Source organism: Leiobunum rupestre, chromosome 4, assembly GCF_980474605.1.
Source record: "Leiobunum rupestre chromosome 4, qqLeiRupe1.1.hap1, whole genome shotgun sequence".
Classification (NCBI taxonomy): Eukaryota; Metazoa; Arthropoda; class Arachnida; order Opiliones; family Sclerosomatidae; genus Leiobunum; species Leiobunum rupestre.
The window spans coordinates 6,853,219-6,880,981 of record NC_143387.1 but is presented as its reverse complement, the minus strand read 5'-3'; the positions used below and the strand labels follow the sequence as shown (position 1 = coordinate 6,880,981).

The following is a 27,763-nucleotide window of genomic DNA, read 5'->3' as shown; positions in this document are numbered from 1 at the left end:
GACTGTTTCAAATTGTTCAAGAAATGCAGTCGGCCTTGAGTCGGTTACGTAGTTTATGACGTACGTTTTTTTATATAGTACAACTTCCAATATACTAGTGATTCGACTATCCATTTTTTAGCCGGCAAAAATTCCCATTTAAAATTTCGCGGGAGGCCCGGAAATCATGCAGAGTCATCTAAATAAAATATTTTGAACGATAGTCTTAAATGCATTTAACGTCATATGAAACTTAAAAAATGTGTTAAGTATTTATGATAATAATAATAATTTCTTTTTATTTAAACCATTTAAATTTAAAAAAATGCGACAACCATGCCACCTACAGTGACGCTAAGTCATGATTTTTATCGTAACCAAAAACAGAAGTGCATGTTCGGATCGGCGGATGGGATCCATTTTGGTTAGTGTTTGATAATTTATTGAGGTTTGTCGTATATAAAGTAGAATTCTTAAAGTTTCCGTGATTTTAGTTGTCATAAACCGCTACGTAGCCGGAAGGAAACTTGAAAGGAAGAAAAAGAAGGGTAATTTTTATTAAAATTATAAAATTTAAGTAGTTCTACGTTAGTTAAGGCGGGAAAGCGAAAGGCTTACAAGGCTATAGATGACATTTTCTCTAGACAAAAAAGAAGAAAAACAAATGAGTTTATCAATAATGCTTTGCAGGATAATATTGCGGTTGAAACGAATGCTAATGAGTGTCAAGCTGGCCCTAGCCAGTTCCATGACAGTGATAGACAAAATGGACCGAGACGGATGAAGAGCGGAGAGACTTTAAAAAAACTGTTTAATATATTTGTTTGATACTCACTAGTCATACTGTTAAAAAACCTTAAGATTTTTTCAATTTATATCTGATAAATTAATCAGAAATAATCTTTCAACATATTTTTATAACAAGTTGTAAACACAATCATACATTGTGTAATTGTGATAATGTTTTGGTTAATTGTAAAAATGGGTATAAAAATGGGAAACAAGTTATAATTTATATTCGATTTGTCACCCAAAAATATTGACTTAGATATATCAATAATAAGGTATATATTTCTACAATTTAAAATAAATCAAAGTGAATTATTTCTTCTCAGCTTACCCTATTTTAGGGCTTAAACCAGGTAGTCTGGAAAAAAACTGTCAACTTAGGAAAATTGCAGAAATGTTTGGTAACTGTTTCCTGACTTCACTACCTGAAGTTTCAGATAAATAAATACTTCAAATAGAGTATAATTAAATTTTTGTCAAAACATTTTATTACAAAAATAAACAACTTTTTAGTATAAAAATTCTGTATCATTCTTGAATTGGTATTGGAGAAGAGGGGGGGAAAGTTATAATGACCGACTCTGAATAGGCCAACAAAAAGGTGTCGGTTAATAGGACTATTTTTAGGTAATTAACTAGACATAAGGATGTCGGTAGGCCACACTTTCGGCGGTCGGAAAAAAGCACACTATAAACAGTCGGCCGACTGCAATTCAGGTAGGACATTTCGACTGTTTTTCCAGGAGACTCCCGACCTTGAATCGGAGTTGACAGCTCGACAATTAACCGACTATGCGACTCTGCCTAGTCGACGTTGGCCCGACTGTTTTGTGCTACAGGGGTTCTTCCCAAGAAAAGGTGGAAATGGTTCGACGTTATTACGAGAATGGTAACCGGAAATGTCAAAAGAAACATTGAAGAACGTAACCAAGATTGCATATTTGAACGCCCATCCTCGCAACAGTACAAGAAGTGCTGAATTTGAATTGAGATATTATTACGTCCACATTTGGAAAGTTTTAAAAAGAAACAAAATGCATCCTTACCACGTTCACCTCAACCAAGGATTAAAAGCAGGTGACGAGGATAAGCAACCAGATTATTCAAACTGGCTACTGACTCAAATAGACGTTGACCTAAATTCCCACCAGGACATTCTCTTCGCCAATGAAAGTAATTTTTATCGGGATGGAGTTGTGAACATTCATAACGTACATTACTCGAATACCCAAAACCCTAGTTTTACCATGCTGATCAACCATCAAGACCGATTTAGCCTCAACGTCTGGGCAGGAATTTTAAACTACCATATTATTGGTCCCGTTCTCATTTCGGACCGGCTAAATGAAGAGACTTACTTGCATTTACTCCAAAATGAAGTCATTGATTTTTTAGAATATCTGCCAATCGCCGAGTACCGCAGAGTTTGGAACCAACATGACGGTACTGGGCCACACAGAAATCAAGTTGTGAAATACTATGCTAATGGATCGGAAACAACGGGCCAATACACTGGCCACCACGTTCTCCGAATTTAACTCAGTTAGATTTTTTCTATGGGGTTTTATTAAGGACAATGTTTACTGCAATCCAGTACAGAACGTTGCGATTCTACGTGAAAGAATGGTACGTGCATTTCGCGAGGTAACTAGAAATGTTAAAGAACACAATGAAGTTGATAGTTACAAGAGCTAAAGTTTGCGTAGTGGCCGACAGTGGAGTTTTAGTACAGTATTCAAAATGATCTCGATGAACTGGTTTCAGTTTAGATTATTTATTTCAATGCGTTTGTTATGTATCCAACTTATTTTAAAATAAAATAGTTAACTTAAATTGTTATAAAACGTTCTAGGACCAATTTCTACCTCTCCGAGGGGAAAAATTTGTACAATCACTGTGTCTGTCTGTCCTGCGAACGCGTTCACATTTTCCGTGCAAAGGTTAATCATTGCGTACGCAATTTCGCGAAATCTCTGCGTTCGCGGTTGCTAGGACTGTCGAAGGGTTGGCAAAACCACCGTGCGTCGGTGAGCGTTAACGGATTAATTTGTGGTTGGGTTTGGTTTGTTTTTTTCGTTAACGTTCACCGTCGCGACAGTTTTAACTCAGTTTGATTGGATATTTCGTTATTGTAATGTTTATGTGAAGGGTGAGAATGTTGAGTTTGTGTTATGACGGTTGAGTTTGTTGTGTTTGTGTTATGAAGGTTTCTGGTGATGAGTCTGTTGTGTTTGTTGCGTTGGTATGGTGTTTTCTCTTGAACTTCTTCATATTGACTTTTGGGACGGACCGAGTGCTGAGTGTTATGGCCTCTCAACGTCCAATTGTTCACGGTATTCGTCTTAGTATCAATTTGCGATTTATTGGCGCCGGCCGGGAATCGAACCCGGGTCTGCTGCGCGCGAGAGATTTACTGTAACCACTGAGCCACCAACGCTTGTTAAGCTACGTTGTTTTTCAAATACAGCTTTGGCGAATGTCCTTTACGAAGTTATAACGTTAGGTACTATAATTTATTCTACATCATTTTAAATATTTATAAATTATATTAATCTTATATTTAATTAAATATTTAGTAAATTTGATGGTGATCAGGAATTGAAACCGGGGTGCATTGTTAACATGCGGATAGTTTACCACCAAGCCATTGACTTCCTTAGATAAAATATTAAAGTAAAGGAACGACTATGATAAGGCGGGTTTTTTTACTAAACGGATGAATACAATATCTGTGGATATTGTTTATTGAACTTTGTTTTTTAATTTTTGTGAACTTGTTAAAGTCTAAATTTTTACGTATGAAAATTTAAAGGGTCAAATCTTGTTTTAACGCAGTCAGCAGATAAGCACCCGTATTCTGCGCTTAAGGTAAGTTGAGCGTCGTTTTGACTAACAAAGAGCTTTCATTGGGCGGATCGCTGACGACCCCCGCGTTTCACCCCCCTTGACTAAGAGACCTGATTAGCGGAATCAGAGTGAGTCAAAGTCCCATGTTACGCGGGTGCCGGAAGAAATATTTCCGTGCCATCTATTTGAGCATAACTCAAAGCTCATAATAAAGGGCCATCTAAACGGATTAATACAATATCTGTATATATTGTTTATTGAACTTGGTTTGTTTATTCTTTGGTACGGTTTTTTGTTTTGTTTAAAATTTTTGTTAAATTCTTAACAAAATTTCGTTAAAACACAAAAAGTAGTTCATTGTTACCTTTTAATAACGCTTAGAAAAAGGATAATTATTCAAAACTCCCGCGGAAACTATATCAAAGTAATAATATAGCGCCACCGTGTGGAGAAATATCAATCAAACCGGGTAAAAAATTGAATCTCTTCAATTTTTCGAACTTTAGTCAAATCTCACGGGTCAAAAAAAACACAAAAGAAAAGTATATAAAGCCGTTGCCGTCAATATATGAGATCTAGTCTTTCTTAGTTCAGGCTATCAGACGAACTACTACAGGACGGGGTCCTGGTGTCGGTCAAAAGTTATGAGGTAACTTTGCGGTTTTAATTAGTATGTTCGGTCTTCGGTCAAGAAAAGAGTTAAATTGTGTTTCGCGTTTGGAACGTGAGTGAATGGACTTAAGTGTATGAACAGTGTGTGTTTAAGACTGAAAGTGTTAAAGTAATTGTGAACTAACTCAAGTCAGCTGTAAGATAAAATTGATTGTTATTATTTTTTGAATTGGAATAACCTAATTATACCCTTGAAATTATGAACTCAACCTGTGAGGCTAATTAAGTAGATTGGAAGTAATTAGTAGCTCTCAGCTCTCAGCTGTTAATTAAGACAGTTTATAGTTAGGTAGTTTGAATTTAGTTAAAATTACTCAGTATAATTTATGATATTTACTTAAGTGTAAGTGTGTTTTGGTTTATTTTTCAATCACGATGAACTAAGACAAATCTAGTCTTAGACACTTGAGTACCAGTTCTGTACAATTTCGTAGAAGGGTTGGGTTATTGATGAAAGTTAAATCTAGAACGTTCCATAGACTGTTCTGAATAAAAATAAACATTTATAATTTTGCATAATTCTGGTTTGCCATTTTATTTTCTAATCACTCGCCCACAACATTACAGTTCTGGCAATCCCGAATCAAATAAATTTTCGATATAACGGCGACGGGAAATTATTCTCGTAAATTTATCGCGCGGCCTTAGGGTACATTCTTTTAACAAAATTTCGATAACGTATCGTTTAATTAAAATCGGCCCGATTCCGTTAAAATTATAAACCAAAAAGCGAACGGTCGTTATAATACCCTCTGTAGATATTTCTTTCATTAAAATTTGCTTCGTATTATATTCAACTGATAAACTTGTACTGTAAAAAGGGTTTAATTCAATTGTACGTCTAACTCACTGTTGTAAACACTTAACTTATGATATTCTGAATAAATTAAAATTGGTCGTTTCGTCTCAATTATTTTAATTATAATTAAAATTTTATACCGGGCGGGATAGAACTGGGATAACATTTTTAGCAAATAACTCTAAATTGCGGAGATATATCTTTAAGGGTTATCTCGAGAAATTAATACCACTAGGGACAATTCTTCCGAGGAGAGGTATATTTTGGCTTGCCAACTTGTCTTATGTACGTTTTTCCTTGGCTAGACGCTTTAGCGCCTGCTGCCGTCGGAAGGGGATAATTCTTTAATTGTCTTCCCCCCCGCCCGTAAAACGTTCAGCGTAAAGGCTCGTGACGCTCGTCCAATGAAATTCGTACACAATCTTCTTTAGCGTGTTTAAAGGCTAGCTGCGTTCTCCTTGTGTTTGTTACTCCTGCTTACACTTTCTAAATAAGAATTGACCATTGCAAATCCAGAAATATATTTTTCAGTTGCCTAGCACGCGTATTTAAAAAGTTGTAAAAATTATTTTGGCAGTTGCCGGTGAAGATTTAAAATTTTAACGAGTGGTGACTATGGACTAGTAAAGATATTCAAGCTGAATTTTGCCAAAAAAACATACAAAGTCCAAACGAGCGAAAACTTATTTAACATTTTTTTAAATTATTATGTGGTAACATTCGCAGAAGAAACTCTTATAATGAAAAAAATACAAATGAGTTTTGTATATCGGTAGTATTTTAAATTTTTCTCACTCACTTTATGCAAAGAGATAACGGAAACCATTATTGTCTGTTTGATTGTAGAATATGATACGATTGTTTAAAGAAGTATATTTCTATCCAGAATGGAAAGTAATCAATAATTTTTAGATTTGACTGTTTTATGTACAAAATCACTACCAAAAATGAAGACAGAAATCGTTTATTAGCCAATAAGTTTCTGTACTATTCATTAGTCGACTACAGGGTATGAAATAGTTGTTTGTCAGATAGAAAAGTGAGAATCGAAACAATGCTTTGGGGATAAATCGATAAAGGAAAATCTTTTTATTGAAATAAGCAGAACATGTTAATGTGGGTTTAATCGGTGTTTTTGTCAAGGACAAAAAATTTAAAAACTGCATTTATCTTCGGAAGACATGCAACCGGGTTGGGTTTAGTCTTAAAACATATGTCAAAGACTCTCATCATAGGAGTACGCATAGTTTTTCACTAATATCGTACTGAATTATCTACACAGCAATAAAGACTTGGCAATACTCAAATTGAACTTGGGCAACACGATAGTTGCTCGTACTTTACAATTTTATTGAATCTTGTTTTAAGGGAACCGCCTAGCCTTAAGTTTCGCAGTGGCGGATACATATGGGAGCACGGGTGCGCCTCCCCCCTGAACGCGGGCGGCCTAGCACCAAGCACGGTTCACGGCAAGGGGAGGACGTGCCCCCGCCATGTGACTTGATGATTTAATAATAATAATAATAATTATAATAATAATAATAATAATAATAATAATAATTAGCTAGGCTAATACCCAATTATAATAATCAGCTAGGCTAATACCCAATAATAATAATTAGCTAGGCTAATACCCAATAATAATAATTAGCTAGGCTAATACCTAAGGCACCACCTTAGGCCTAAGTCATCAAGCGACTTTTAAAGCCATTAATTCAACCTTGGGGTTCAAAAAGTGACTATTTGCTAAGTGTTCGCTACAAACTTTCTTCTACTCTTTTCCAATCAAATCTAGCCCACTCGAGTTTTCTATCCATACTGTTCATCTATTGATATGTAAAATAAATATCAATGTGCCAAGGCTTACGTAAAAATAAATGATATATTATTACTAACCTCTGGTTGTCTTTTCGAAAGTCATAAAAGGAAGTTCCCGGCTTTGTTTTACCCTGTGCATTGTCGCAATTTAAGAAGGTGCACACTTTTCCAATATAATATTTCCAATTTGAGAAAAAAATCTTAGTTTGTTGACTTTCGTCCACCATCTGGAAATTCTCTGATTCTCCAGGGTTTCCTACTCCCCCCCCCGCCCCAAATATTGGTTTTCAGCAGGGTAATCAGATGGCAGCAGGTTGTCGTGTAACAATCACTTTAAACTACAAAGGCGGAGTTGGCTCTCCTTACTATACTCCTTTTCCTTGATGAAAATGAGAGTAACTATGTTGGCCCGCTAGACGTTTCAGATGAAAACCGTGGCTGTGATTTAGACATTTTTTTTTAAATTCAACGAGCTCCAGCATTCTACAATGTTCGTAGGCCTACCTTAGCATTTCTAACTAATTCTGATCTATAAATATCAATTTGATGTAATGCGTAGAATGTATACCCGTAATCAATGACCTCTATTTGCAAGACAGAAAAATAAATTTGGAAAAAACCATCCTGGAAGCGTTAAGGATCTAGTTACTGAAGTAAAGTTATTCATTACGTTATGACCGGAAAGAAAATCTTATATTTCCTGTTATTAGAAAAATATGCAAACAGAGCGTCGTGTTTTTGCTAAGCCTTAATATTTCACAAAAAAAGGTACCTGGTTAAAAGGAAACACTTGTTGAAAAGCGTACAGTTGAAAGGTTTCCATTATTTCAATAAGCACTATATAAACAGTAACTTCTTGGTCCTGGTTCTCGGAAATATCACTTGGCGATATCTTATTGAAGATGTTTTATTGAGGCATCTATTAAGTTATTAACTCAAGTTTGGGGGTATCAGATGAATTTTGAATGGTAAGTTAAAAATCAAATTTTCCTTAAATTTTTAAATTTAAAGGGCCACACCGGCGTTTGAATTTGACCTGTTTCACGCGCTAGTTTCCACAATACGATTGGTCGTATTGGCTACCGCGAACTAAATTCGGATCATATTTTTCCAATGCCGTTGTGAACCTTTAATTGTTTTTATTTTTTTTACTGTGAAGGGGCCCTTTGATTGAACGGGGCCCCGGGCTGAAGCCCATAAGGCATAAAGACCATGTCTAAATCCGCACCTGTGACCTGTATATTTCTAAAATTTCTAATGATAATTGGCATTTCTTTATCGTTTATATTCACGTTTGTTTATTTACTTCAATATTGTTTCTTTACAAAAATAATATTTTTAGAAACCTAGAAAATTGTGAAGGAGAAAATAAACTAGAGTTGGCTTATTGCTTATGGTCCACGCGTAGTAAGCATTCTTCCCATATTTACTTTTAAAGGGGCTCCAAAGTTCGGTGACAAAATGTGTGTAAAGTCAGTAAAGTGCGAAATTTACGGTTGACTCTGCCCGCGTCTGCCAAGGCTGAGTGAGGGTTTGGGGGGAATAAAAAGCATGCTCAATTTTCTTTTTTTTGCCACCGAACTTTGGAGCCCCTTTAATAACTTTAATTATTATTATAATTTCTTATTGGGAAATTAAAGCCCGTACTATTAAATGTAGGGATAACATATTCTACACATACTATGCAGAAAAATAAAATAAGGCGGTGCCTAAAATGTTTGTCTGGAGCCGCGCCTGCAGTGGTTTTACCTTAAAGGGACTCCAAAGTTCAGTGGCAAAAAAGAAAAGAAAATTGAGCATCCTTTTCCTTCCCCCCAACCCCTCCCTCGGCCTTGGCAGAGGCGAGCAGAGTCAACTGTAAATTTCGCACTTTACTGACTTTACACACATTTTGACACCGAACTTTGGAGCCCCTTTAATGTATGTAAGTCTGCTTATAGAAATAGAGGGCGCCAGCACGATTGGATAAAGTTGAAACCATAGAAATATAAATGAGACTAGAACCACGATCGGATTGGGGGAGGTCAAAATATGATAATTGAAATAGCTCTAATAAGTGACAGACTGAGTGTCAGACTGATAGTAGCTGGAGCTATTTCAATGGTCATATTTTGAGTATGTCCATGGAGCTTTAGGCTGGGAGCAGCGTTGCCAATCAGAATAGGAGGGAGATGTACCTGCTTGAACGCTGCCAATAGAGTGGAATCGCGCACATCCGCGCCATCTACTAAATAAATTGAAACAAAATATGATCGATCGGTTTTCGACATTGTTGAGTTGTAAAATAGACTGATTTATTATTTCAACAACATCATATAAGTTTCTTAAAAAACTAATCATTACGCTCACAAGAATCTAATTTACCATAAATTACAGGTAAGCCCTCTTTTTTAAACGTTTTAAATATACTAGCCTTGAAATAAAATAAGTTTAGAAAGCTTATGTCAAATTGCTTTCCCAACTCAACGTCAAACATGTGGTCTTGAGGTTCACTGAAAATGAAAAACACTTATATTCCGAGATTGTTATAAAATAATTCCTGTAATATTACATACTTATGATATTAGTATTTTATTTCTTTCCGAAATCAGTTTTTACAGTACAAAAAACGCAATTTTTAAAAAATTTTAATTTTCCGCGGTAATGCTTACAGACGCTAAAAACGCAAACACTGCGCATGACGCGATGCGTAGTGGCTCGCCGCCTTCAAAATTTCCACCGTTACCATGGCCACAATGTTTAATGCCCTTGTCAGATGGCGTGGATAACCCGATTCCACCCTAATGGCAGCCTTCTAGCTTGCACGTTTCATTTGGGATTGGCGGAAAGTGCAGTGGTTCTAGTCTCATTTTTATTTCTATGGTTGAAACTACTTCGCCTGGCCCACGAGGGGTTGGAGTGTGCAATAACTGGCGGCTTTACCGGGGAGCCGGGGTCCGGCTCTTGTAACCCACCACGGGCGGTGGCGCGCTGGGAGATGTTAGCTCCGTCCAAATGATCCTATCTCCACCTCCGACTTCGGTCCGGTGCGGGCTGGTAACTGGGTTTCGGCCTAGGCTAACGGAGAGGGGCCGGGCAAACTGGCCGCCCCAGCGGATTGAGTGGCCTGCTGTGGGGCTGCGGGCCTCCGTATGAGGGCACGGCGGACGCATCTCCCGGCCTTTTGGGGTTCCACCGAGATATCCGGTGCCAGCTGCGCCGTGTTATGCGGGCTGCTGTGTGCCCGCCGTTCCCCTTTCGGCGCTCTTTCCAATGGGGCTCTGCTCCCTACCTTCCTAGGTAGCGTGTTGGTCGGCGTTGCCAGAGCATCCGCTCTTATTCCCACTGCTGTGTGCCAAGTGGGGGCTGGTTGACCCATTGCTGCACCTACTGCTGGGTTGAGTGGCTTGCGTCGAGGGTGCAACCGTCAGTAGTAGGGTTCTGCTACCCATGCTGGTTTTGTCACCTGTCCGGGCTTGCGGACGCTGGCGTAGGGCATTATGATGACGGACCTCCGGTGGTGTGGTTTCAATCTTACCGGGTACACCGGACTATAAATCTGATGCATGTCCAGCCTACTTCGCTTACTAAAAAACTGTGTCCCGCGAGTCCCATATTTGTTTGTATCTCTAGTTCATATTCAACCTCATTGGGTAAAATCCGTCCATGATGTTTTTGAAATCGCGCGGAATGGCCAGCTTCGATCAAAATTGGCAGAGATAGTTGGCTATTACCAGAGAAGGTTACATTTATGACTTTACCCTTTGTTTATAGCATAGCTCTTAAAATATTAAATAATCTCCCTAGCTCTTGCTAATGTACTACGCCGTATTTCCTAGCATTTTATTGAATCGCAGAAAGTCACACAGCAAATATATATATATTCATAAACTCCGGACCCCCTTTCAAAGTGAAATATAGAGTTTGTGGACTTAAAAAAAGTTATTCATTTTATTTTCCAAGCTGTTGTCAAAGTTCTGGTAACAACGTTCCGCAAGGATGGGGCATGAAAGTCGGGAATGATTTAAGATTTATCCTAGTGTTGCGTAGTCTTCTTCTCCCTAGAGGACGATCCTAATTTACCGCCTACATACATACATACTTTATTAACTCCGTATTCTCCTTGGCGCACTTTCCAACGACGGCATATCTCATTTATATAATATACACATAGCTTCAAAAACTTAATACCTTAGAGCTTTATTATAAATAATACGTTAATATTAAGTATATTTCAAATATATAAAAAAAACATTAACACAGCTATTCAAATTTCGTTAACTTGAAGATTTCTATTGGGCCAAGTTTGTAAATTACCAAACTCGGTTTTTCCCAAGAACCAAATAGAAAGCCGGAACCAAACTTGGTATCCGACTAAACATTATGCCCCTGTAGACGGATCGACTGCGTTTTGCGTGGTTGTAAGCCTTATATTTAAGCCTTTGGGAATTTACAAACTCGTCCCCATGAAATCTCCATGTTAACGAAATGAGATACAGGCCAGTTAGTAAATTTCAAACGGCTTATTTATTAGGCGTACAACCACGAAAAACGTTGTCGATACGTCTACAGGGGCATGATGTCTAGTCGGATACCAAGTTTGGTTCTGGTTTTCCACTTGGTTCTTGGGAAAAACGAGTTCGGTAATTTACTAACTCATGCCTATGAAATCTCCGTGTAAACGAAATGAGATGCAGGCCAGTTAGTATATTTCAAACGGCTTAAATAGGTGAAAAACCACGCAAATCGTGGTCGATACGTCTACAGAGGCATTATGTCTAGTCGGATACCAAGTTTGGTTCCGGATTTCCACTTAATTGGTTCTTGAGTAAAACCTAGTTCAGTAATTTACAAACTCAGCCCTATGTCAATTGGTAAATTTCGATTAGCTTAACTATTAGGCGTAGAACCATGCAAAACGCGATCGATACGTTTACAGGGGCATGGTATATAGTCGGATACCAAGTTTAGTTCCGGTTTTCCAATTGGTTCTTGAGATAAACCAAGTTCGGTAATTTACCAACTTTTCCCTATGGAAATCGCCGTGTTAACGAAATAAGATGCGGGTCAGTTTTTAAAATTTAATATGATTAAATATTAGGCGTACAACCACGCAAAATCCGGTTGATTCGTCTACAAGGGCATGATATCTAGTTGGATACCAAGTTTGGTTCCGGTTTTCTTCTTGGTTCTTGAGAAAAACCAAGTTCGGTAAATTACCAAATTTTTTCTATGAAAATCTCCATGTTAATGAAATAAGATGTGGGTCACTTTGTAAATTTCAAACTGCTTAAATAATAGTCGTACAACCACGCAAAACGCTGTTGATACGTATTCAAGGGCATGGTATCTAGTCGGATACCAAGTTTGGTTCCGGTATTCCAATTGATTCTTGAGAAAAACCAAGTTCGGTAATTTACCAAATGTTTTCTATGAAAATCTCCGCGTTAACGTAGTTATGTGTATATTATATATAGTTGATATGGCGTAGTTGGAAAGTGCGCTACGGCGAACACGGAGTTGGCAAAGTATGTTTTCGTATGTAGCTGGCAAATTACAAAAGTCAATTGTACGAAGTCATATTGACTTTTGCAAATTAGGATCGTCCGGTACAGTAGGATCGTCCTTCCTAGATTTATCACAGTTTCTATGGATTTATCATAGTTTCTATGGATTTATCACAGTTTCTATGGATTTATCACAGTTTCTATGGATTTATCACAGTTTCTATGGATTTATCAAGTAGGTTTTTTTTTTGCCACACTTTTTTTTCCAAGTGAATAGTTTGCTAAATTTGGCAGACGACGTTTACTTCTCTATGTGCTAGTTTAGAAGTTTCTGCAGACGTCTTGCATCGTATAGTCGATAATGTAATCGTAATAGTTTTCAGTACGATTAATCGAGTCGTTATTATACTTTAGTCGACTACTATCGTAATGGCGCACACTAAAATAGGCAACTGGAATCAGAGTCCGATGCCTGAAAGCGAAATGAGAAGCGATTCGGTTTTTCATCATGGCTGGAAGATGATTTTCATAAGTTTCCTACATTTGCCGCCGCGATGTATTGTACTAGCGCCATTTTGTGGAACCTAGAAATTAATACAATTTCTTCTATTTCAAGTGTTCTAAACAATGGATTCTTGAAAAGGTAATTTAAAATTTAAAGTGTCGTGAACGTCTTAGGTTCATATATCGAAAACTATTTAGTGTATCTTACATAATATTATTTCTATAATACCGTCTTTATGACTTAGTGTTATTGCTGATATTTTATCGAAGTTTTTTTATTATTATAATAAGCTTAGGGAAAATCTTATGTTAATTTATATATTTTTTGCACTACTACTGGTACTATTTCATAATATATAATCATTTATATTTACATCCACTTATCTTGTTATGAAATAATAATTAAAAGAGTAGTGGTTTTAATGGTCATGTCCCTCCTTTTTCTATGGTAACTTTGGGTATACCATTTCCATGATTTTTAAATAGTTATTTTAATTTTAAAATTTTTCCATGATCCTTTACTTAATCAATTTATAGCCCAAGACATTCCAACACCCCACAGTCAAACCACCTTATTTTCCCCTTTTTTTTAATAATAACTTTGGTGTTTTAAATCATGCGAAATGTATTTTAAAATAACTAAATATTCTTATTTTTAGCGTTACTATGTTATATTATAAATTTTTAAGCTTTTATATAGCAGTAATGACTGTATTTATCATTAATAAGTAACATTTATTGGAGGCTAAGAATTTCATTTCAAAGAACAAGAGGGCCAGTAAAGGATTTATTATATTTTGACCACGTGTACTTTATAGCGATAGTATGTGTAGAAAGCTGCTGGTATGCGGGGCTTGAAGGGTATGCTTACCACCTTGAATTATTAAAACCTAGGAAAATCTTGTGCAAGTAAAAATTCATGGGATTTTTTATCAATAGCACCTTTGGTTTTTTTATTTTGTATTTCTTGTTTAATCAGTGGTCAAGGATTACAAAAATATCAAAATTATTTTGCGGAATTATTTAAAAAGATAAGATTTAAATAAAAATGCATAATTAAATGGTCAAAATCGGCAATTAAATTTTTTCCCCGGTGAAGATCAAGGATTACAAAAAAAAAAACACTTTTAAAATTTCAAATCAGCATTTTACCCCAACCATTTTAGTTTCTTGGAGCTGGACCAGCTTTGTCAACAACTTGAGACGTTTTAGTCGGGTTATATAACTCGACCCAATCTTGGTAAAAAGGCAAAAAACCTTTTTGCAGGCCTAGGTGTGGAACATATTCATGGCTTAATAGTCTGCGTACAATTTACAGCTACTCCCGCCTCTTGGCATGGCCGCTTTTGCGTGGGCCAATGTACCCTCTACTTGGATCGTTTGCACACCGGTTCTGAATCTTTAAAGGAATGATTCACTTTTAAGTGCTGGAATTCTTCCTGATCAAGGCGATTATATGCTTTCCATTAGTCTGTCAATATCGTGGTCCCAGGACGAGAGTAGCCATGTCTCTTTTGTCAACAGGAAAAATTTGTTGCTTTCCCTCTCAATTTCTTATAAAATCAACTCTCCTTCCATTCATTTACTACGGTGGTATTTTCGTTTGCCAAACTTGGATACATCCACTTTCATAGTTTTCTGGGGTCCACCATGTCACGCTAAATATTAGGAAATACTAACCTTTGGGTTTCCCTCTAGCATGTACAAAAATGTGGATCTCGGAGCTCGATTTCTTTTACTTCAACTCTCACCCTCGGACCCCGTCCGTATCACAACTCAGGATCCTAGCCTTCAGTTCCTTGGGTTTTTGATGTCTCCGGACATCCGGGATCTTCGGGGTCACGTGTAGGTACCTTGGGAGAGACCCAATCGCTGACCCTGGGTGGAGTTATCCATACCCAATCCAAATATTTCGGCAACACGAGTCGATGTGCCAATTAGTTGAGATTTATGATGGACGCTACGAATATTTTGAAAGTTTTTCACGGCAATGGTTTTATGGCTTTTATGGCTTATATTTCATGGCCTGACACTTGGCTTGGCAACTATCCCTTAATTGTTTTCTAACCCACCAAAATACAATAATACCCCAAAATATTTCCCGCCAAAATGTTTCGAAACAAGGTCACCAATTCTTAAATAGCAATCGGGGTCTTTTTACGACCATCGACACGGTATTTTTAAGATAAGAGCTCAAAAGGGTAAAATACAATAAGGAAGAGGAGCCCCGACATGACCTCCGCTATAGAGGAGAAACCACTTAGGGAAGCCTGCTTCCCATCCTTTGGGATCTAGGGACCCAATTCACTTTTTCTGGGAAACGGAACCCTTTGAAGAAAGTCGGAAAGAAACCATTTGGATCCGTAGATAATTTCAACGTGACAACCAATACTTTGGCTCTTGGTAATAACAGCGTTGTATGCCACTTCCCGGTAAAACATCCCCCAATCAACAAGTTTTCTGTGAAATATGGAGCTCTCACGCCATAAATTATTGCAGGGAAATATTGTGTGCATAGTAATTAACTACCAAAAGCATTTTGCAAAATGAGAGCTTGGATGTATTGCAGACCCTAGCTTTCTGCTTCCTAACGATCCTTTTCTTTGGGCAACACCAAACGTAAACCATCAATAACATTATTGCGGGGGGGAATCTATAAAACATCTTCAGTGGCAGCCATATTGTTTGGTAGGCCAAATGGCCAAGCCCTTATCTAAGTAAATTTAACTCCCAAGGGCACCAGTGGTGGCGCCAGTGTGAGGTTAGTATAAAAAGGAGAACAGCATAAAGACTTGAGATATAGTGGTTAGTAGCGGTCAGGAGTTATTAGGAGAGTGGTTAACTCCCTGCCAGTTAGTTATAGTAGCTGCGGGGTAGCTTTCCTTTCCCTTGGTGGGAATGACTAACAGTTATTAGTCTCTTATTATTATTTTGTAGTTCATTCTAAGGCCTCTAAAGGCATATTACCCACCCATCTAGAGTAATGAATGGCTAATGCCTCATTCACACTACTCGCTTTGTGTCAGCTGAGAAACTACATGACTTCGTCCGGTCCGGGATTGGTCTACTATTTGTCAGAGCAATGGCGTTCACACTTCCCGCCTTTAGTCATGTTGCTCTAACCGACAAGAAATTAAATTAAAACAATTGTTATTAGTTCGACTTTTGACGAGCTAGGGCATACTATTTGAAAGCATCTGCTATTTCAATTTTAGAAATTCATTGATTAGGTTAAAAATGGAAGATTATAATAGGAAAAGAAAAACACAAAGATCTACATAGGGGAAAACCTTTATTCAAAAAAGAAAAAAATGCCAATGATTTCTTCGACGCCATAGCTAAGCCTTTGACTCACGGTAAACAAAAACAAATTATTTTTGTTATTCACCTCATTGGATATCGCCTTTCCTGATTTTGTTGGGGCGACTTGAATCGGGTGCCTATCTGATTGAAGTCAGACCACATGATTTACAAAAATTAGGTAAGGTAGATTGTTCATATTGCCTGACTTGTCAGATTGACTTGTCAGGTGGATCAGGTCAGCTGGTAGTGCGAATGAGGCATAACAGTACCCCCTTTCTTTCCTGGGGGCACCCCAGCGCTATGCCCCCCCTCCCCTCCCGTGTTCTCTATATTAACTGATGGGCCATCTGAAATCGTACCTAGTAACATAGTAATCAGTTAAATCGTACGTAATAGCATAGTAATTGGCAAAATTCCAAAAAAAATATGTCAAGATTCTTTAACAGTGCAGAGCAAACCTACAAAGCCTTTTGGCAGAGCTGACTGGACTGACAGGCCTTAACTGCATTTGACAGTGCAGAGCGAACCTACAACGCCTTTCGGCCAAGCTTACTGGACCGGCTATGCACTTCACCATTCAAACCTGGCTAAACCGCAAAACAATTTTGATATTTTTTTAATCCTTCACAATTGGTTAACCAAATAAAAACCCAATAAAACCAAAAGGTGCTATTGTCAAAAATAGCCGAATTTATGAAAGATTGCTTTTTGCTCTCTTGGTAAAAACTTAATAGTCTTATGCCCTTATATATATTTTTTAATTTAATATTTGAGGTCACTAGTCATTAATCCCAATCTTAAATTTTATTCTTTGGTACAACAGTTTGCCAACCCCATTCATGTAAGAATGCCCACAACATTGCTTTCTTTTGCGTATGTAGTTGCAGATGTGTTGAAATCAGCTTGTGGTGTTTTTGTTTTAATTGTTGGATATTGATTATATTTTTGCTAAATGATTTTATGCAGGTGAATGTGAATGGTGCTCTCCACAGTGAAACAGCTTGCAGCTACTGCTTTTAGTGGTATTTAATTTTATTTCAGTAATTATCCTTGCTTATAAGTTTTTAGACCAACGCACGTCTAATTTTTTAAATTTTTTACAAGTTTTTGATATTTTAGACGATACTGAACATTTCTGTGTCAAAATTATTTTGCGGAAATGAAAATATGCAGCGATATAAAAAATTTTAAAGTAACTTTTACTAACCCTTTTTTTGTTTGAGGTATAGTAGGATTCACAAAATATACTTTTTTTATTGGCTGGGGACCAAATACATACTATTTTTTCTTGGTAATATGGCCTACATTCACGATGCTAGACAGCCCATGGTGATTAGCAAGAATGGGGTTGGGGTGGTGGAACGTGCCCCCAGAAGTTACGACCCCGATTTCAGACACTTCAGTGAAACATTCCCTTTACTTCAGAGATCCTGAAACCGGGGTCCACATGAATCGTATAGGACTTTTGGCTCACACTTCCTCCTTCTGGTTGAAGGTAACGTTATATCCCTGGATATTTTGCCGCAGTTATGTTTCACAGTCGCGCCTAATGTTAAAGGGAAAGTTGGTTTTTGGCGTTTTTGAAGGCAGCATCTACTTTGCACTGCTGTGCCCCTTGACCATGTAAAAGTTTTTGTAACATTTAACTTACGGAAGTTGAACCATATCCGTAAATAAAAATAAGAAAATGCTTTACTTTTATTGCATATTTATTTCCTTTCTGCTCAATACGAATCCTACTTCACCTACTACAATTAAGCAGGCTGAATTTTGTGGAAAAGTAACGCTAAAAATATTAATCTTACAAAATTAATATTTCTGCGTATTTTCATTAACGCAAAATAATTTTGACACAAATGTTTAGTATTGTTTAAAGTATACAAAAAAATAAGAAATAAAAATCGGATGTGCGTTGCTGTGTTGTTTTTTTTTGCCATACATTTTAGTATGTGAAATTAAGTACATTATTTTAAATTCAATTCTTTGGTTTACATTTTGTCACTTTTCACTATTTATTAACCTATAAACCTCTCGGTGGGGATGGAGAATTGGTATTTTCTACTTACGTTCCAGAGTTTTGCGACTGTACTACTGAGCCATGGTGGAAGCTTGACCTTTCCTGCTAGGGTTTTACTCCCGTGAAGCAGCACTTATGTTTTGAACTACTCTAAGGATAATTAATCTGTAAAACATAATGACTGAGACAACTGTAGCTTTTTCAATGGCGCTGTTAAAAAATCTACCAGGAACAAAGGGAGAAAGTTGAGCAATTTTAGCTATGTTGTGATTAAGATGGCTGCCAATGCCTAAATATTGTAATGTATGTCAAATATAAATTTAATAGCATATAGGCTTGTAATTTATCTTAAAGCATTTCCCAACCTGTTGGCATTTTGAATATATATATATTTAATTAACAATATTTGTTACTAGAGGCACTTTATAGCATTTAATTCATTATGAAGAATTATTGAAAGCAAAATTGTTACAAAAAATACCTTGATTTAAAGCATTTTGTGATCTGATACAGTTTATAAAGTAATGTAATTTTTAAATTGTCAATGTTTTTTTTGGTAACACAATGATATGAAGTAGTAAATCATTGCATATTCCTTATCAAATGTTTTCTATATCTCATACATTAAAAACGTTTGAACAGCTCACACATGGTGCAACTTAGTTATTTTTACTGGTAGAGGAAAGCCAAAATTTCTACACAGTGCTGGTGAGTCCCAAAATGGTGGTATATTTTAAACAAAGTTGGATGCCCAAGCCTAAAAGTTGTTTAATTTGTTTTCATTTTAAAATAAAATACTTCTGATTTTATAGTGGTTCAGATTGCCACTAAAATCGAGATAACTATTTCATCTTAAATAGGGCCTCGATCAACCTTTTAAATAAAAATTAGCCGATATTTGAAAAAGAATGGCTCTTCTCCTTTAAAAATACTGTAATATCTAGATCTTGTACCTAAGCTATTCAGTGTATTTGAGTTTTAAAATTTAAATTTTATGGTTAACAAATATAAATTGCTGGTTTTATTTTGGTGTATTGCATGTACAAAGTGTTTGAAAGAGGATTGAAAGACCGAAAATCTACAGGTTCTTTAGAGGTCTTTGGAATTTTAAATGTTCTATGAATTTTTGGAGTTATGAAATAATACTCCGGAATAATGTATCTTATTAATAAAGAAAAATTAATTTGCCTCGTTTTACTGAAGCGTGTTCGAGTATTTTGGTTACCATGAGAGCAGATGTGTTTTTATTTTATTAGTATTAATAACACTGGTATTTTCTGGCTTAGCATGCAGCTGAGAATTTGACTTTAATGCGTAATTACCTGAGATCAAAAGTCTAGCAAGTCTAAAAACAGCTGTTTGGGGATAAAAAGTTGTTCTAAAACTACAATTATGACAATTGTAAACGTAATGCACAAATGCTTGAGAATTCTAATTTTCAAATTCTTCCAAAAGTCGGGTATCTCAATTTCCTTGACTCGTGCTCTCCGGTTGCGACATACCATATGCAATTTCAAAATTGTTCTCTAGCCAAAAGTTATTAAAACCATTTAATTCCTTCGAAAATAGGCCAGCCCACAATTTGCTTCAATGGGATATGAGTGTTGTGGCTTCTGATATTTTAGTTGTAATGAGTAGTTGTATCAAGAAATAAACAAAGATCTTCTTAACCGACATCAAATGATAATTCGACACTTCTTGCTTTATTAAGCTGAATATTAAAAAGTCCCAACACAAAGGGCATATAAAATTTAGAACGAATTTACATTTAATTGGCTTTAAACTCACTTAAGATTATCACAATAAATTAGAAATTTATACCATTCCATCTTTCTCTGAAGTTATTGTTTAGATTGTAAGGGACTAATTTTACTTGGGTAATAAATTAGCAAAATCATGTTTACCCTTTTAATATCTCACCAAAATTTACTGGTCTGAGTGTTGTTTCTCGAGGGTGGCCTTCTTGTTAGGGTCACATTGTAGTGCCACCCGCGGCTGGTAGTGGTGGTATTTGGACTAAGATCAAATCTGGCATTACAAGATATGCCCGCACACAATCTACCAGTATGGCGTTCGCTGAATGTGGGATCATAAGTCACCATGTCCAAAATTACGTTTCTCACTTCTGCTGGTCGTCCTTGGGTCTGTCCATGACCCGAACCTGTAACTGTGACGCTTCCAGTGCACTTTTCAAATTACGCCTATTTTGGAACAAATTGGCATAGTGACGCGACACAGCTTCAACATTTTCTTCACCATAGCCTAAAGCTAATTGCATATCAGTGTACTCATCGTCAGAGTAAAATGCCATTGCTAATAGATAACCACGAAACAAAAATACCAGCATTTTAAGCTTAATAAAGTAAAATATCATCTGCTGTTATGGTTACCAAAATGCTAAAAGGAGGCATATTAATTAGCTTTCTATTAAAACGAAATTTGTTCCCCCTTGATTCGTTGTGAATGAACCTTAATTTATATTTATGATGTTTTTGGTTAAGTTAAATTAATAGGGGGGGGGGGGCATTTATTTGAATTTCGATTACAAATGGCCTCTAGAACTCTTAGACTTTCGATCGTACTAGTACCACCATTTTTGAACGCTTTTAACCTTTTATTAATAAAAAATAATGTATCATTTCTTGGCAAATGATGTTTTTAAGACTACTTAGTTTAATTTTGGACACAGCTATGGTCAAAATCTATTATTCGAGTGGGTGGAATTCGTGCATTTTATTGTATAATAAATAACCATAATTATAATAATGAAGTTTCATGAATTACAATTTTTGTAATTGAGCTTATTGAACTTTTTTATGTCTTTAGTTATGGCAGGTTCTGGCTCTGAAAACTTTGCATCTCAACCATCATCATCCGCATTTTCAGATGTTGAACCTCCTGAATTAGCTAAACCACTTTTTCTTCAACGAATTGATCAAGCCGTGCGATTGGACACTTTTTTGAATCATATCCAGAAACAGTTTGAACCACTTCCCAGGTTAGTTAATTTTTCCCAAGACCAAGAAGATTAGTTTCTAGTGTGAGATATGCTTCAGACAACACTGACTGATGGTAGGCATATATATATATATATATATATATATATATATATATATATGTATATATATATACACATGAAGCTGAATAGAAAGATATTGCTCTACTTTTCAATTATCGGCCAAACCTCAATAAAACAAAATACTTGGGTTTTCAATTTTGTTTGTAATACGAGTAATTACATATTAACTAGAATATCAATTTTGTGACTACATAGTTGGTACTCGTTGAATGTGTCCAATACTATTTTTAATAATTTTTTTAATTACAGTTAATTTCTTTGCTTTTCTAGCAGTGATGATTCAGCCGATAATCAGTCCGATACTGAAACAGCCCCAGGATTTCAGAAAGTCAATGGAATATTATCTTCTAGACAAGGTATTTATTTATTTTAAACACAGGTGTCTAAAAGTGTTGACTTCTAAGAAGTTTTTCTTATAAAGGAATTAAATACCTCATTTTAAAAATTTCGAACTTATGGGAATGAAAAAGTTAAATCTCGGGATTTCTACCAATTTAATAGTAGGCGAGTAATTCTAGAATAGCTATAAAAATTACTTAAAAATATAGCTATTTTAGGGGATAAAGGTCTGATTTAAAGAACCCTAGCCCCCTAACTATCTCGGTGGTTTACTTCCAGCAGGAAAAAATTATTTTACTTTTGTTTTGGTATTAACTTACTGACATTTTCATTTAGAAAGGAGATCTGATAGAATGAAACTTTATAATTTCAACAAACTAAAGAAAAGCAGAAAATGGATAAAAGTATGTTATCTAACAAGTTTTGTTTCATAGCGTTTTCCATTTGGCTGCTCCAAGAGTTGTTGAACAGCCCCAAAAACGAATAGTATTCCATTGGGGGAAAAGGAGCGCAGCTCCGAGAAGGATTAACGTCTTCCATTGACCCTGTTGCTCACTCGCAGATTGATCTAAGCTGCTCTGTCTCTAGAAATGGAATGAAATTGTCAGATAGCTCGAACCACCAATGGAATACAAATTTGATTCACTTTTGCTTGACTTGCAGAAGTTAACAGATGATGCGCCTCTATGTAGAAAGTCTGTATTTCATTTCACCCCTGCCACCTTGGAGCTAAAACTGTGATATCAGCGTGAAATCTAGGTCATATATTGAGCAGTCCCAATGGAAAACGCTATGTTGCATTCAAAATTATGAGATACAACAGATAATGCTTCTATGTTATATCTGTCAATTTTTAAGGACTCAACTTACATTAGCTTAGTGAAATGAATTTAAATCAATTTAAGGCTCAAAATCATGTTCTTATTTGATTTTTTTTGTCAGTTTCGATTTGAACCTTCCAATAGCTACTTCAACAAAATTATTCATTTTATATTTAGGCACCACCACTGTAAGCCCGAGTTGCAATAACCATATATAGACTTACTTGCACGTCCCAGAGGCCCAGTTCCATAGTTTGGTTTTTTTACATAATCCTCTAACTTGCTACACTCATGGTCTATACTAAGTCTAATTTAATTTGTATGAGAAATCAACTTGGTTTATCTGTAGCGTTTAATGTTAGTGTTTATTTGTTTTCAATCTGATCTTTGTTTTCAATGTTTTTGTTGTAGAATATTCTTTTAACTGATTCTTCGGACTCTGACGCTGATGATTCATCCAATATTGATATTCAGCGTATGCTTAGAATTCACAAACTAAAAATTGATACTTCGAAACAAGTTGCACTTAAACCAGATGTAAGTTTGATTCACAAAAATTTAAGTAGTTTAAGTAGTTTAAATTGTTTTCCTATATTGAGTTTGTATGACATTCTGAGTTTTTAGTTCATATGCATTGATTGAAATCTGGGCTCCCTCTTGACCAAATCTTGTTTCTGTGACTAAAATAAATATCTGGCCCATTTCAGCCCTATTTATACCTAAATATTCTTTTACCTAACAGTATGTATTTAATTTTTAATAATCTTTTAATTTAATGTTTCAGCTTCGTCAGTATCAATACATAAGTACTGGAATACTTTCTAACCAAGATAAATTTCACGAACACCAAAAAGCGATACTGGGACATAAAAAGAAAGCTAAAGACAAAAAGTCTGACAAGAAGAAAAGTAACTTATTTTGGTCACTCAGTGATAATTTCTATTTACTAATTATAAGTTTTATCAATGATTTTGTTTGCTGGCCGGAAGTATAAAACATTCCACTATTCCTGTTGTGCGTGCAGGTTTCATTGTTACTTAATATTGTGGAATCTTGAAATTATTTGTTGGACAGTTTTAATACTTCTTGCCACTAATAGCCTAGGCATAGATCCCAATTTAACCAGTGTGGTTAGAGCAGTAAGCTTATAAGGTGTTAAGTTAATGCGGTGAACCTGCGACTCTAAAAAGCGAGGCTTTGATAGCTAGTTCGTTTTTAGAATAATAATAATAATAATTATAAAAGCTTTTTTTTTCCAACTCTATACTGTCCCCATTACAAAGCTGATCCCTTTAAGAATTTGTATTTTTATGGTTTTTATTGGTAGATATTATAGAGCTTTCACTCCTTGTGAAAATTTTAGGTGTTCCTAATAGAGTAGTAGCACTCCGTAGCTTTGGCCATAGCCGCCATTTTGGTAGCAAATTTTTTATCTATAGGAAAGAGCATGGGTGACGTACTAGGACGTCACAGTGCCATTACTCTATAATTGAGGCCATACTAGCTGTGGTGGCTATGGGCCATTTTCCACAATAAACAATATATCAAATAATTCTAAATAAAATAATTTTTAAAGGTAGGAATTATATCTTATAGATAAAACTGTCTGTGCATGCACCATATCCCATTCATTCCTCTCTCTTTGTGCTTTCTAAGATCTCTGCCTATGTGCAGACCACTTTTTAAATGTAAGATATAATTCGTTCCTGCATCACTACTTATGATTATCTTAAGATATTGCTCTTTTGCTTGACTGATTGCTGTATTTTTTAAATTATTTCCAAACTGAACTTTTATGAACTGAAAGGAAATATTTTTCTTATGTTGAATTTATTTATTACATTTTAGATAAATCCAAGAAAAGAAAAATGGAAAAAGAGGAAGATTACTTCCTCTCTGAACAAGTATGAATTTTATTTATGTCCTCTGATCAATTTCTTTAATGCCCAATACCAATTTCATAAATTACAAGTCAAAAATGGGACCTAGCCTAACTACACCGATATATTTTGAAATTTTTGTGTGGAAGATTACTAGTGATGGTAAGAAATTAAGATTAGTGTGACCATATTAGGAATCCACTCTAATAAGAGAAGCCATGAAGCTTGAGGAATCCATAAACTCTGCCACATTGAGTGGAGAATACAGTGGCGAGCTGGGCATTGTTACTTCAACTTCAGTATCTCAAGGTCAACAAATTCCAGGTGGAAGCGGAAATAATAAACCTTCAAAGAAAAAATCTCAAAATCCACAAGCCTTAGAAGCTTCTTTGAATGCCAAACGAAAGAGACTGTGGGTTGCACTTTCAAAAAAAGAAATCAGTCGTGTGAGTTTTTTTTTCTATCATGACTTCTAACTTTAAAGCAATAGTGTGTGTGTGTGTATATTTCTAGATATATGCATTTGTATAATATTAAATCCATTTCTCTTTGCAGGCTCAAAAACAAATTTTAGCTGCTCATAAAGAAGTTTTGACAAATGCTAAGAGGGTAAGTGAAGCTGCGTTGTTAATTTTCAGTTTTGAAAGTGCTATACGTTAATGACTTATTGAAGTTTACTTTTTATACAAATCTTTGGATTTAATTCAATTATTATTTTGTTTAAGAGCTTGAATTAAGATTACAACATTGTAATAGTCATAAATACAGAGCATGAGATTAACCCTAGCAAAAAATTAAAAGGGCATCTTATAAACAATAATATTATCATAAGTTAATGATACCTCTAAGTAGACAAATAAGCCCTGTCAAGGTGGAATCTTTGTCCAGAAAATGTGATGTCAAATCTTGTCTCTCCGTATTCCCGCGATAATGAAAGTTTTGAAAAATATCTCGGACCCAGCGCCGCTGTGCGGTTGAGAATGAAACTATATTGGGCTGAGAGAAATAAACCAATAGCAAAAAAACGTTCTTTGGCCTCTGCGGGGGGAACGAATTTTCTAAGGGAATACCGAAATTTATCTCTTTTGGGGAAGTTCAAGCTAGCCTTGCACCAAACGGGATTAAAGAAACGTCAGCTTCGGCAGTTCCAAGTCTATGTTAAGGCTACTTTGATACGCAGTACGGAGAGACATAGGTCAATTTGGACAAGCATATCCGCCATAGGCAGCATAGCCATTTGTCTACTTAGAGGTATCATTAACTTATGACATTATTTATTGCTTACTCACAACTTCTGATTTTCAGTTGCTTTCTGTAAACCTGTGCTACTCAAGGCCCACTCTCCTTTAGTTCCCTTACCACTGTATTGTCTAAAGTATAAAAGTAATTAGGTATCTGTGTTAAATGACAGCCGCCGCCTAATGACCATTACAACATTAAGAAATTCTTGATCAAACCGTGATCTGGTTTTTATTAAACTTCAATATGACGATACTTACTGATTCATGCTCAGTTGGTGAAAAAGCAGACTATGATGGTACTCTGCTGTCATACCTCAACATGTACTCAGTCACCTATGATGTCAGATTAGGCCACTATCTTAATAGTTATTTTTTAAACTGTGTGGTTCTCTAAATTCGCTTATTGACCAGCCAGCCATCTTTTTAAAAATGTTTTGATTCTGATATTTCCTCTAAATTCAGAACCATAAATCCTTTGTAACACTCAAAAATGCTACTTGGAATGATTAGCGACTTCGTATGCTGTTGTGACCGAACATTTTTGGCCACTTACAGCTCATGAATGTTGGACTATGCATCTATTAATTCTTAGTCTCTTACATTGTTAGTTTGATAGTTTTAAACCTAGCTAAAATTAATAGTTTACAAAACAATATTTTACATTTTTAATCATCTGACTATACAAAATAATGATACAACGTAAATTTTCCTAAGAACAATTGAGAATTTTCCATGATTTTAAATGATAAAACTAATTGAACAACGGGTTTTATAAATCTGTTTTCGGTTGTTTATTTCCCGGAGTGTGTCATCTGTTTCAGCAGATAATCAAAGGTTATTATTATTATTATTATTATTATTATTATTATTATTATTTTAAAGATTAGAGCTTCTTCATGCAACCAGTAGTGTAGCTAGAGCTTCGCCTCCCTGAGGCAGTCCTTGTGTTTTCAATGCTTTTCTTTTAGCAAAACCTCACCAAAAAAATACCACACAGTTGGAAGTGGTTTGATCACTTTGTTAAAATCTAGATACTATTTCTTATCCCTTGTTTGAATAAACAATTGCTCTAAGCTCCTTATGTATCATTCCCATTGGAATAGATAATTACAGTTTTAGATTACAAATACCAGTCACTAAGAATTGTGCAATGTACTCAATTACAACTCTTTCAAATTGTTTGACATGAACAAAACTGACAACTTGGTATACGTGGCATTCCCTGCAACTTTTTAAACGTTTCAATTTCTAATTTTTTTTCCAATTATGCTGAAATGTTTAATTTTTAAGGCAGTAGGTACATTTTATCTCCGCCACAGGTTTGATCATTGTAAATAGTGAATCTTCCTTTTTTAAAATAGAAAAAAATTTGCATTAAAATTTTCAGCTGGCAGTGAGCTGTCAAAGAGAGTGTCGTAAAGGAGCGCTTTTGTCTCAGAAAGTGGTGAAAGACACACCATCTATGTCACGTCGACTAACAAAAGAAATGCTGATTTATTGGAAGAGATATGAAAAGGTTGAGAAAGAGCACCGAAAGAGAGCAGAAAAAGAAGCACAAGAGCAGTTACGAATGGATATTGAGCTCAGAGAGGTAAGAGCAAAAAGTGTGTCTTTAAGTGTTTTGCACAATTAAATACCTGGTCTTTCTTAGTGGGTTTTCGTTAAATTTGTTTGTATAACGCTGAGAGCTACCCCTGACTGCGGTAAAATATAAATTATTGGCCCCAAGAGAGCCATTACTACTGGAGTTAACTATACTTTTTTGGAGATTAGTATACCTCATTTGTTAAAAACCAGGCCCTTAGGCTGCATGGGCCACCGTAATTTGTACCGGCTTCCCCCCCTCTCTTATCGGGCCGGGGCATTCCATGTGAAATCAACATACTCAAAAACCTGACCATCTCGGATTTTAATGAAATTTTGCATATAGATATCCCTTACCAAAAAATAAGTGGTCTAAGAACTATTTAAGTTGGTTTTAAGTTTGTATTTGAGACAAATACCAACTAAATACCAACTAAAAACCTACTTAAAAACAACTTAACACCAACTTAAAACCAACTAAAAACTTACTTAAAATTTTATTTAATAAAGACCACTTAAAGCCAACTTAAAACTTACTTAAAATGTTACTTAATAAAGACCACTTAAAGCCAACTTAAAACTTACTTAAAAAATAATATGTAATT

General features: G+C 35.7%; 1 protein-coding gene and 1 long non-coding RNA gene across 4 annotated transcripts in view; both read left to right on the top strand.

Moving 5' to 3' along the window:
* The first annotated feature begins 328 nt into the window (after window positions 1-328).
* Window positions 329-957, top strand: LOC149945967 (uncharacterized). Its single transcript, XR_016480705.1, has 3 exons — window positions 329-403; window positions 474-527; window positions 670-957. It is a non-coding gene; the product is annotated as an uncharacterized LOC149945967 (long non-coding RNA).
* An 11,852-nt stretch (window positions 958-12,809) lies between these two features.
* The window catches only part of Ino80 (chromatin-remodeling ATPase INO80), a 39,155-nt gene continuing 24,201 nt past the window's right edge, over window positions 12,810-27,763 (top strand). The window contains exons 1-11 of one of the 3 annotated variants that reach the window (XM_090170728.1): window positions 12,810-13,033; window positions 17,164-17,219; window positions 21,041-21,212; window positions 21,564-21,649; window positions 21,969-22,036; window positions 22,865-22,990; window positions 23,238-23,361; window positions 24,302-24,357; window positions 24,528-24,779; window positions 24,889-24,942; window positions 26,962-27,165. In XM_090170728.1, the coding sequence (XP_090026854.1) occupies window positions 17,174-17,219; window positions 21,041-21,212; window positions 21,564-21,649; window positions 21,969-22,036; window positions 22,865-22,990; window positions 23,238-23,361; window positions 24,302-24,357; window positions 24,528-24,779; window positions 24,889-24,942; window positions 26,962-27,165 (1,188 nt within the window). In that variant the 5' untranslated portion in view covers window positions 12,810-13,033; window positions 17,164-17,173. Of the gene's footprint in view, window positions 13,034-13,251; window positions 13,343-17,163; window positions 17,220-21,040; window positions 21,213-21,563; window positions 21,650-21,968; window positions 22,037-22,864; window positions 22,991-23,237; window positions 23,362-24,301; window positions 24,358-24,527; window positions 24,780-24,888; window positions 24,943-26,961; window positions 27,166-27,763 lie in introns of those variants that run through there. The other 2 variants (XM_090170729.1, XM_090170730.1) reach the window with 2 other exon arrangements.